Below are 12706 nucleotides of genomic sequence, written 5' to 3' on the forward strand. Positions count from 1 at the left end.
TTAAATATATGTCAATTTCTTAAAAAATTATTTTTGGGAGGAGGACAGAGGAGCTCACTACTGACTCCCTTGGAGTTAATAGCCAAGGCTTAAAACACAACCGTGGAAATGTTAACATTCAGGTATCTGTGATATAGCCACCCTAGTCAGTGTTTTTCTCTGAGAGAGGACTAAAAAGTCAGTGATCAAAACTTTCAAGAAAGTATGACTAGATGACTTACCTACAAAATGGACCCAAAAATGTGACTGAACACAGAAAGACCTGTTCACCATGCCACTTAAGAATTTTTCTCTGCCACCCTGATTTACTGATTCTGCTCTTGGAATCAGTTTACTCTGGCTGGCACTTCTTCCTACTAAACTTGTCTGGGTTGTGGACAACTGGTAAGGAGTAAGTGAGGAATGGGGAAAAACAAAGGGGAAAGTTTTGATCTAACCATGACAGAAATAAACATCTTTTGATAATACTTACTTCAGCTTCTCTTCTTGAAATAAAACTACCACTAACTACTATGTTCATACGTTATTAATATAAATATTGTAAGTTAAAAGAAAATTAATGACTATAGATCATGCCCTACCTTGTCAGAGAACCAGATCAGCCTGGACTCTTCATAATACCTGAACATTCCATATTTGGGATCTAGCAACTCCCTCATGATGAGCAAAAAAAATTCTTTGCGAACACCTCCAGCATCAACAGCTTCTTCCCCTACAAAAATAACCTGAAACACACAATTCAGTTAGCACTGAATTAAAAACAGATTGTGAAACAAGTTTTGTCCAAAAATATTCTCAACTACTTGCACATCAGCGAAAGACACTGAGTAATATGTACTGATAATACCTTGAGTGGCTTCTTGTAGTCTACATTCTTTGTTTTCCTTAGGACTTCCACAGCATCTCCTACAATATTGTCTCTCCGTACCATTAGTATCAGGCATGGGTTGACAGATTCAAATACTGGCAGAAAGAGAGAAGACAAATTCTGCCTGTGAGCCTGATCAACAGCCATCTGCAAAAAAAACAAAGTGAAAGTGTCAGTGGGTAACGTAAGATCCCCGTCAATATTAAATGTCCACCAGTCTTGTCTTAAAAAGTGCAGAGGACATGAATGGGAATAACTGTTACGAGAGCTACTGAATTTGCCCAAATTTTCTTCATATTCCTTTTATCTCAGGAAATATTTAATCTTAGGAAATATTTTTCCTTTACCCATTAGCCTCATCAATGCTAGTGTTCAGAGAAGTCTTAGAATACAGTTTTTGACATTCCAGTTAAAAAACTTTGGATAACAAAAGGAAGCAAAAAACCACTGCACTTCATCTAATGAAGAGTAAGCTGTTTAATATAAATCTCACATGAAACCATCCATTAAAAACTAACTCACAGCATGAAAAGCAATCTGTTCATCTATTTCATTTGTATTACAATTTTTTGTATTACAACTGTTCAAAAACAAAATACTGTTGCAAATATTCTGAATATGGCACAGAACTCTTGAAAGTTTGTGTGTTTGAATACTATTTAATATTGTTAATAGAAACATTCAATGTGAACATTTCCCTGAATTCATCAAATGCTCATCTTGGCTGTGTATATACATTTTTAAAGACAGAAGAAACTATGTTTATTATGAACTACAAAAGCAACTAGTATTTTTCTACATAAGCTCATTACTTGAATATGACTTAGCTCTTCCATTTAATTTCAGATGCTAAACATCACAAACATGGGGCGGGGCTGGTGCCCTTACGGCATTCTTCCTTTCCTTTTTTAAGAATATGATTTATACCCTTACAGCAGCTGAACAGGTATGGATTACATGTATAAAAAAAAATTCAAACATTGAACAAAAGTATAGCTCACCACATCACACTGGTTTCAGTTCTACCTAGAGAATCATGAAAACACCTAAGATCCCCTCAGTTACTTCAGGGTTGTCTAGTGTATCTATCTCTAGACAAGAGATATGGGTCAAGATATAGAATTGTTCATATCAAGTGTCTAATTTCTAGGGAAGTCTCTAGTTAAAACTGAAGTGAACAATTTAGGAGTAACATATACTTGCATTTAACAGGAAAAGAGCCAAAAACTACTGCAAACTGCAAGATCAGGAAACCTACTCCCACTATCCCACGTAGATGCTAGATTTTCAAGATAAGCTTCTTTTCTACTGCCTTGCAGACACTGATCAGACTTCAGAGTTTAGCAGCATTTTGAAGGTGGTATGACACATGAAATGAGAAAGTAGGTGTACACTAGATATTCACATGGTGCCAACATGTTGCCTTTCTGACACTACCAGTCCTAAGAACAGCACTAGCTCTTAAGTCCCATGAAGGTAAGAAATTAAAAGTATAACTGGCTGCTGCCTCTAACAAAGCAGATTGAATTCCAGCTCCAGGCTCTACACATAAATCATTTAAAGTCTGCTCATATAAGAGGTAGGGTTGGCTTTTGGTTAGGGGTGGTGGTTGGTTTTTTGTTTTGTTTTGGGGTGGTTTTTTTTGTTGGGGTTTTTTGGGGGTTTTGTTTTGGTTTTTTACACCTGTACTATGGGTTAACACCTCAAAAAAAACCTCATTAACAAAAGGAAAAGAAGTTTCTTAGAAATTTATGCAATTATTAAACAATCTAATTTCAATGAGATCCCAAACCCAGAAAACCACTAGCTTTATTATGCACATACGCTGAGAATAAAACTAGATTCCTCATTCTTATGGAGAAGAGATTACACAGTTTAAAAAAAAACAAACAAGCCACAAAAAAACAACAGCACCACCAACACCCCAAGACCTCCAACTAAAAAAAACCCAACCAAACAAAAAAAACAAACAGAAAAAACAAAAAAACCAAGAAATCATAACATTAGAAACTGAGACTTACCTGCATCTGTATGACTGCATCTGTTTGTAGGAGAGTTGTCTTTGCCTGGGCATCAAATACAAATGGGTATGTGCAAATTGTAACAGGAATATCTGTTAACTAGAATGAAAAGAACCATGTCATATCTCTGGTTATTTAAAAAGCACAATCATGGTTAAAGAAACCATTACAATAGTACTCTACTACATCTATGTTACTGGAAAGAGAAAGAAATCTTTACTCATTATCAATGCAGGACCAAAGCATCTCAGGAAAATTCATTAGATTTTCAACTGTTTAGTACTTCAGAAAAAAAAACAAACCAACCAACCAAAAACCACAAAAAAAATCCCCCAAACCAACACACACACAAACAACACTCCCACTTAGTACATTTTAATTTCAGAACTTTTATTATGGCTAGTGGATATCAAAGTAGTCCTTGATTTCAAATGCTGCTCTGAATTTGCAATACAAAAAATTACATATTTTTGCCCCACAAAAACCTCTTCAGATTACAGCCATGCTAAATTAAAGTTTTACTCCCAATAGAACACATCAGACAATCCTTGACATTCATATTTCTGATTTCCTTACATTCTGCAAAAGAAATCAGACTGCAACCAATCTTACCTCAGTTAATCCATGGTTGACATCCTATGACAGCATTTGCACAAAGGTAGCAATAATTAAGATGAAAAAGCAGCATTAGTGTCTGCATTAATTATTCATCTCTGATGTAGAATTAAAAATATTTATCTACAGCTTCCCCCCCAAGAGAACGTTTACCAAGAAATCAGTATCAACCATAAACACTCTAATTAACCTACCAAATACAACCATGCCTTTCAACACCCTATATATCAGTCCTTAAAAAAAGGACCATTAAAGTATCATGTTTTCTTGGATGTAAAAATTTGAACATTTTAAATGTTTACTTCCATACACTAATAAATATGACATTTGCTTTTACCTATGTATTTTCATTCTCAGATGACTGTAGCATGTCAAGTTAAATGTAAAACATTTCTAATGAGTAAAAATTTAAAAATACAGAAGAACCCCACCACTTTATCATAAGGTCTCAAGAATCATTTGGGTCTATGATAAAATATGATATGAGAAAAGCAACTGACTCCTGAAATTTGAGACAGACCAATACATATGGCTGGGACTGTGTGGAAACTTCTACAACAAGCTAGATCAACTTTGCTAAGAATCTAAGTTATCCATCTGGTGCTATGGTACCCTCCTTATCCTCCGCTGAAAGCTAAGTTTGTTTCCACAAACAGCCTGCCAGCAGGCAGAAAACAGAAAAAGAATAAAAAGGTAATAACCAACTAATAAATCTAAAATTTGACTATATATATACAAAACTCAGGAGTCAAATATGTAGACATCCATGGCTCACAGAAAGCAATGGCCAGAATACTTTGCTTTCTATCTGTATCCCTAATTCCTACAGGAAACATCAGATTTGAGTATCCCATTCATCATATGTAGATTTATACAATTTTGTACTCCTACTGTATCTACCATTATTTATTCCTAATTCAAATGGTTTTTCTCAACTCCCTTAAGCCGTATCTCAGAAACAGCTCTTTAAACCAATAGTTCGTTATTTAGTACCTTCAGTTTTTCCCCACTCATTTTTCTGTTGTTGAAAGAACCTAAGTTTTTCTTCCAAGTTTCTCTCTGAGAAGACTCTGCATACTTCTGAGATTCTCTTTTCTTCCATCTTTTCCCCTCCGCGTTTTAATTAAGGAACTGAGCAAACAGTTTTGCCTCAAGTTATGACAATAAAAATTACACTAGCAAAAGAAATTTTAATTCATTATTACTGATTCAACACAGGAAACTAGTGGATATGAAGGCAGGAAAAGGCCATCAAAACCATTTATGACAGAGATCTGACTAAGGCCATGGAATTTTCTTCAGTCCTGTAATAAATCAAAGTCACTTTTTCTGCTGAACTTGAAACTGCACAAATGCATGACAAAATAATGATGATTAAAGGGAAATTCAGTATCCAGTATTTTCTCAGTAACATCAAGCTACTGCTCAATCTTCTAATTTAATTAACAAATGGAGCTTAAGACTTTCATTACCAAGCAATTTTCTAGCTCTCATTTTCCCACATTCAGTATTTTCTTCTCTGATCATGACATATGCAATTTGGGTTTGTTTACATCCATTTAAGGCATAGTTGCAAAGGTCATCATCTTTTAAATTCCACCACTTCTGTCCCCTTCACCGGCATACCCTTGCTCTGTTCCAAATAAACAGCCTGCTCTAATTCCAAGGCCCTGCAATGCTTATCCCTAGCTTCTACATCTCATTTAGTATACCACCCCTCTTAGCTACCAACACCAGCCTACATCACACACCAGTTATTTTTTTCAGACAAGCTTGGCTGAAACAAATGTCTGTCATGACTGTCAATACTGACTCATTATTTCTTTACGCTCCCCCATCTCCCTGCTGTTGTTATTTTACATCGCAATTTTATTTCTTTGCTAAACAGCATCACTTGCTTTGTATTCATAAAATACAGCAAAAGTAGGTCTCCCATGTTCAGGATCTTCCAGGTACTGCTGCAAAAAAATTAAATTTAGGTGGCTAGAGAAAGCATATTAATTTACTCAATATTCTTTCAAAGAGTAAGTCAAAGAACTGTGTGGCAAAATCCTATCCAAGTCACTAGTTCTCTGCACAGTCATTAATTTACTCCCACTTACCACTCTTCTGTTTACAGATCCAGGAATTAATTATCTCAGTTCTTGTTGCTATACTCAAAGTAGAAAACTATGTTAGTTGTCTGTCCCCTGTAACTCCCTATTATGCTTCTAGACTTAGTTTTCCAAGACAGTTTCAGCTTTCTCATTGACTGCACTTATCTTATATAGCAATTCACGTTATTCCGGATTTTTTCCCATCATGAATTATCACTTTCCTAACTTTTTTGACATGGCAAGTCTCAAATGACAGCATTCCAAATCACTTTTTAATTGATGGATTAAAATGTTGAACAGTGTCAGTCCTAAGAATGATATCCTACAAGAAGCACTTATTTAACAATTCTTCCTTAGCTAATACCTGACATAAGATGAGTCTGTTCAGCATCAGTGATCTGTGAAGCTATTTTTATGAAAAGAAAGTGCTCATATTTAGACAATCTACAGGCTTCTAAAGGGACAAAACCACAACAAAACACCACCAAAAAAAAGCCAAAAAAAACCCCAACACAACTTACCATTCCAAATACCTGCTGCTGGACCCAGTTGACATAGTCATTTCTGATATCTATCAAGTCTTGTATCTCATGAATGTAAAATCTGTCATACTGTATAACTTGTCCTCTTTCATTTACCTAAAGAAGTGCAATTTATTTTTTTATTAGCACTTTTTATAACAGTTTTCAAAAGGACATTTTCCATGTTTTTCAAGCATTTGATATGTCAGCCACAGATAGCCAGCTACTAAAAAATTTCTAGAAAAACAAGAATGCCTACAAGAATGCAAAATACAATGTTCAAGACATGGACACATGGGTTATTCAGAATCCCATCAAAGATGCAAAGCAAAATAAGATTAACTGAGCATACAGCATCGCACAGTACAGTGTTGTCACTTTGAAACATCATACAATTGTACGGGAACAGTGATGAACATACATATTCATGTATACAATGGAACAAATACTTGTTCCTGTATTTGCAGAAATTAAAGAACTGTGATTCAAGAACTCTATTCTTAATTACAGTATGAATACTATCTCTATTACCCATGACCAGAGGAACAGTTACTATTTTAAAAACATTAAGCTTAGAAGACGACAGAGACATGGAAAAGTAACTTATATAAAAGTTTGTCTTTACAGTATAATTTTAATCCAGAAGCAACCACGCTTTCTTAATACACACTTCTTTTCCCAAGGACTGTTAAGCACCATTAACTGCCGTAACAGCAAGACCCCTAATTCTGTCTTTATAACCAGATAATCTAAGCCTACTTTTCTCAAACATCTCCCCCACACCCCCCATTCCACCAGATAGTAAATCCGTGTAATACCCCAGATAATGTCATCCCATTTTTTTCTCTTACATTAGTCCACACCAGCTAATTATTAAGACTATACCAATATAAATAGTCAGACAGCAGGGTAGGTACAAATTTAACTATTGCTACAACGTAGCTACATATTAGTCAAACTGGGATTTTAAAAAAAAAAAAAAAAAAAAAAGGAACTTAGGAGAGCCACATTACAATTCCACAATCACCCATGAGGCTTTAAGATTTTAAGATCAACTTCAGCTGTTAAGATTTGCAGCTACTGCAAGCCTGAGCAGTGACAGAAATTCTAAAGGAATCAAAATAATCATTTATTATACACCAACAGACTTCCATATGGGAATCTGTAATGGACATCTTTGCACTTCTAACACCAGATAGTTACTAAACAGTCTTACTGTCAGCCTTAATTTGATGGTGTCCATAAAAAAGAAAAGCTGAGCAAACCATAACATACGCATTCCAACTTCCAAAGCAGAAAGCTCTTCCATTCTTTCTGACAGCCAGGGGAGGAGGGCTGTTACATGTAGCACACAAAGGTCCAATTTAGACACCTGTGCCCATTTTGCTAGATTGTACAAACACAGCACCTTAAGGAATGCTTAAAATGCTCTTTTAGCATATAAGGACAAAATGCCATAGGACCAGAATAAACTACAGAGGGAAAAAACAGGGAGTGGGAGGGGAAACCTCAGCAGCAACAGTCTGCTTAGTCCAAATGACTTAGGCTGGTTTTGTTCAAAGTTCATAAATTCATTAGTTTTCATGAATTAAGTTACAATACTAACAAACAGAATAAGCAAATCAGAAAATAAATTTTGTCTTGGTAAAACTCTGCAGATCTTTCTTGCTCAAAATACAGCCTGCTCTTAGCTTCCATTTGTGATCTTATTTGCTATCATTTCAAGCTTAAGAGGCAGCTCTTTCCAACATACCCTCACAGATGCAATTGACTGGGTCAGTCTGTGTTCCCAAGAAAAGTTAATTCCATCACCATGTCAGATTGGAATCCAGAATTCCAATGGTTCATAGGTCCAGATGGAAAAACTACAGATAATTCTGTAGATGCAAGTCTAAGTATTTAAACTCTTTAGTAACTTCACTTAACAACTAAACAGCACACAGATGCTGACAAAAACAGATAAATAATTGGTTAAAATTATGTAAACATACTCTATGCAATATTTCCAGAACTCTGAAAGCCGTGTGTAGAAAATTCGTAAGTATTCTTCTTTCAGAAGCTGGAATGCCAATCTTGCACAACTTCAAAAGATGGACTACGACATCCTTGTAGAGTTCCACTATCTTGAGGAACAACGGAGGTTCAAGTATAGACCACCAGTTTTCTGCCAACAAATGGTGAACACATGAACTGAATACTTGCCACTACAACATTATGTTATGCTATCCTTTCAACTAAAAAACATGTTTTTCTAGAAAACATACTTGTCAGTTACCAAAGACCCTCAAAAAAAAAAAGTTTAACACAGCAAGAGTGGTGCAGACTTTTAAATAGCAAATTACTCTTGTATAAATAATGAAACCTCTCATCAAACGCTCTATTGTTACACACCAACTCTTTAAGTGTATTCATCCAGAGTACATGACAGTATCACGAAGTAACATTTGACATAAAAACAGATGGCTCAAACCCTGAAATCTTGACTTAAGCTAACAGTCCCAAGAGCAACGGAAAGTGATGGAAAAGAAAAGGATCTACAGTTCAAAGAAATTATCAGTTCGCTTTTCTTTACAGCAGACAAGCTCTTTACTCTCACCAAAAAGTACTGAAAAACACAAGAGATGGGTTACAAGGCAAAAAATAATTGAGGAAGAAGAAAGCACCCTCTCAAAAAGATACCAATTAAAAAGGAAATATTCTGAAACGTCAATTCTCTAAGCTGCATTTCAGGTGACAGGAGTCACAATAAGAAGGTGTAAAGAAGTACAGTTAATAGAGCTATTCTCAGCTGCGTATTTGAAGACCACATCTTAGGAACAGTGAGAAAACACGAACTGCTCAGAAGCAACAAAACAGGTGCTGTACTCAAAACAAAGACAATTTAATATCTGCTCTGCAACACTTCTGGAAATTGGTTAGAGCTTGTTAGCTGTCTGACCACGTACTTTTCACTTTAAAGTGTGACAACATGTTCCAAATACATTGAACTACACAGTTTAATTCCTTCCAAATGGAATTGGTCCAAAAATTACAATACCAGATGAATTCATATGGACAGCCAGTTAACACACCCAGAAGCAACAGAATAGGTGTTTTCCTACCCATCAAGCAATGTTAACCCTTAATTTTCTCACTGGGCAATTCTATAGAACTGTAAATACACAGCAGCTGTTGCTGAGACCATATCTTCACTGATGGATTTTCTATACATTTTCATCTGGAGATCCTTAGTTTTAACAGTAAAGAATTCAGTTTCTTACCAAGAACTTTCAGAGGAGCTTTTTCTAGGTTCAGAATAGCTGTTCCAAAAGGAATAGCTAACGTTGTGAAATTGTTTGCATCACTCATCAGTGGGCATTCTGGTAGAGTGAGATAGAGCCTCAAAGCTTCAACATCTGGTAAGGAGCTGGTCAATTTGGGAATAAGGTTCTTTTCCAAACTAGCTGCCACCTACAGCACATCATAAAATTCTGTTTATTCTAATGCAATTGTGAATTTAAACAAATGCCCACCTAGATAAAAAATAATTTAGAAGACAATCATCAAGAGTTTAAATTATCCTATTATACATTTAGAAAAAAGACAGTATATTAAATATTAAAATACAATATGCTGATGTGTTACCTAATTGTCACAACACTATATAGTTTTATGTATTTGCAGTTGATATATTATCGAGTAAAGAAAGTTAATGAAGGGTCAGAGCAAGCATAACAATAGTATTTCTGGATAGGTGTAAAACAGAAAGATAATCCCAAACATAAGGAGAATATGCAGCACAAACCTGTTGTGATATATGAGTGTGGTCAGGCTGTATAAGTTTGTGAAATAGTAGTCTAGCAGCATTCATATCAACCCCTGAGAATCTAGTGCTGGTTTTGTAATGATCATCATTGCTGCAGAAAGAAAAAACAATACTAAGACTGAATCCTGTATTCTCAGCAACTCACCTTGAATTTTTAGCCCTACTAAGGAATTAAAACAAGAGAGATCACAGTATCAGACTTCCATTTCTTACATGACCTTTGAAGCAACAACAAAAAATCTTCTCTAACTGCAAGACAATCAGGTAAAAACACTAGGATCTAAACCAGCCTGTGCAATATATTCCCCTTGAATTATATACAACCTATGGCTGAGAAGTAATGAGTTTTGCTGGCTGACGCAGTAGCAGCCAGGCGGCACATGCTTCCAAAGACTAGCAGGAGACACATTGCATTTGGGCCAGCTGACAAACCATATGGCAGTAAAGGAGCTAGAAGTTTAAACTGCGGGTATCAGTGTAACAGTAAGATAAGGAAATACTGGAAAGGTGTTACAGTTGTAAAAAGAGACACTAGGAAGGTAGCCACCATTAATTCTGTTCACAGGAATACTTGTTTAAAAGCCTGACCACTTACCTCAAAGCCAAAAAGCTCCCATTCAGGCACCCAGCTGAGGAGAACGTTCCATCAATTTCACTGAAATTGTTGACATAAATAAGTTAAATTTATTTTGTTTTCTTTTAACAAATTAGCAATAGCAATAAAAATACCTGCATTTAATCCCTAATAAATTACATTGTACAAAGGATGGAACTCTAATATGATTAAATAACACTAGATAAAACCTCCATTCAAGACTTGATGCTTGAGACAGCTCAAATGAAAGCAAGTCTTGCAATTTATTTTCATTTCTTTGCATCCTCCTTTATTAAAGTAGAAGCAATAATCTTTGAATTGTTCTCATATTCCTTTACATGTACTGTTATTTTTCAGTGTGCAACTAGATACTTAATTTAGTCTTGTACAATCATCTGTCACGGAGATGACACAGACTAAAGGATCTAAACTACTTGACAAGCATGACAATGAAAGCACAGCAACAGCTCTGCACGTAATAAAATCAGTAATTAAAAAAAGCTTTGCTATGTACGTACAAAATCCCACTAATGCCCAATTCATAAGTAAGGTTATGAAAGACAACTTCTTTCCTCAACATCACTTACTTAGCTATCTCTACAGGAAGTCTTCCAGATGGGAAAGTCAGCAATTTTTGAATAAACGTTTCATTCACAGTCCAGATCTGCTTCAAAAAGTCAGGATACCTAAAATCATCTGGTGGCACCATGTTCTAAAGTTTAAAGAAAACTTAAAGAATCAGGCACACAAAATTAATTTCTAGAAAAATCACAATCCTGTGGTTGAGCTCTTTATCTCTTCATTGACTAACAATTTGCCTACCCAGACTACTACTGTGAAATAAGCCCAAGGATAAATTTACTGTATTCTAGCAGTTCTGCATTCACTATTAAAGCAGAGCATAGACTAAAAACATTTAGTGTGTTAACTCACACCACAGCTTACTTAATGGTAAACTCCCTAAACATACAGTACTTTTCTGTATGATGAACACCAAACAAGCTTGACATAAGAGTAGCAAGCATCTCTTCTCCCTAGTAACCATGAGCCATTTAGCTTACTGCCAAGCTCTGAGCATACAGAAAAGGAGCCATTCAATTTTTTGGACAGCTGCTCTCCCACCCCGCTTCCATCAGATTCCTGAGAATGAATCATGTTTCTCTGAACGTTTACTGCATCATCAGCTGAGCTGCATTTTGATGTGCTGCTCATGCCAAATGAATTCCAGTAAGATTTCTAATAGTAAAGAGGAGCAGAAGGAAGACCATCATTTTGAGTAGAGCATTGGTTCAAAAAGAGATGGCAAACAGCACCAAAAATAAGGTTAAACTAGAAAAAGGAAACATTATTTCTCCTGAGGGTGCAGTCTGACAACATAGCTGACTCAGTATAATGATGACTAGCTGTTGCCAAAAATCAGTACTTCTGATCCCATCCTACAGGATCAGGATGAGAAACCCTCTTGCCATTTCCCTTGTGTCCAGCCGAAGTGTCATTTAAATCCACAATGAAACAACTCAGGGAACTGAGCTGCCCAAAAACTAACTTGAGAAAACAAACAGATTTTGGCTGAGACCCCTTAACTGCCAAGGACGCACAAGCCCCAGGAGTACAGTACTCGCATAACTTTGAAAGAATTCATTCAATACAAATTACCAAACTAAAGAGTACTAAAAGGGATACTTTTGTAGCATCTAAGTTCATCTATTGCTAATACTTTTTGTACAGAACAAGCCACAATAACTGCATTCATACAGTCTCCAGTTCACCTCAATTAGTCAGTCAGAATCTACTTCAGTAATTATGAAAGTTGCACACGAGAAAGTTTTTAAGAAAGGAGTTTTAATAGAGAGGTTTTGAGGCTATATTATCAGTAATTTTTCCAGTCGACACCTGCTAAGCAAGATTCTTTCAAATACAGCAACAGTTACCACAACTCAATCAGAATTAAGGAAAAAAAAAAAACAAAACAAAAAACAAACCTAGAAAAATTGATTCTGTACAACCAGAACAGGCTGTGGGAGCAAAGGGTTGCTGCAAGCCTGACCTGTACTCATTTTTTCTTGACAACAAACATGTTTCCCACTAAAATCTGTTTTCCTACATGTCCAAATTAGTTTTCACCCCACATACTCAGCTCTTGATGCTTCATTAATCCCTATGGTCTAATATCTGCTGGGCTATA

At 35.8% G+C, this 12706-nt stretch overlaps 1 protein-coding gene across 5 annotated transcripts in view; it reads right to left on the reverse strand.

The window, feature by feature from the left end:
- The window catches only part of HERC4 (HECT and RLD domain containing E3 ubiquitin protein ligase 4), a 37314-nt gene that overhangs the window by 7237 nt on the left and 17371 nt on the right, over positions 1-12706 (reverse strand). For 4 of the 5 annotated variants that reach the window (XM_075025305.1, XM_075025304.1, XM_075025308.1 and 1 more), the window contains exons 11-20: positions 11109-11233; positions 10522-10581; positions 9906-10017; positions 9382-9571; positions 8113-8285; positions 6122-6238; positions 3502-3525; positions 2890-2988; positions 848-1015; positions 582-725 (exon numbers count right to left, since the gene is read on the reverse strand). In XM_075025305.1, the coding sequence (XP_074881406.1) occupies positions 582-725; positions 848-1015; positions 2890-2988; positions 3502-3525; positions 6122-6238; positions 8113-8285; positions 9382-9571; positions 9906-10017; positions 10522-10581; positions 11109-11233 (1212 nt within the window). The remainder of the gene's footprint in view (positions 1-581; positions 726-847; positions 1016-2889; positions 2989-3501; positions 3526-6121; positions 6239-8112; positions 8286-9381; positions 9572-9905; positions 10018-10521; positions 10582-11108; positions 11234-12706) is intronic. The other variant, XM_075025309.1, reaches the window with a different exon arrangement.

This window comes from Buteo buteo, chromosome 4 (genome assembly GCF_964188355.1).
Source record: "Buteo buteo chromosome 4, bButBut1.hap1.1, whole genome shotgun sequence".
In the NCBI taxonomy this organism is placed as follows: Eukaryota; Metazoa; Chordata; class Aves; order Accipitriformes; family Accipitridae; genus Buteo; species Buteo buteo.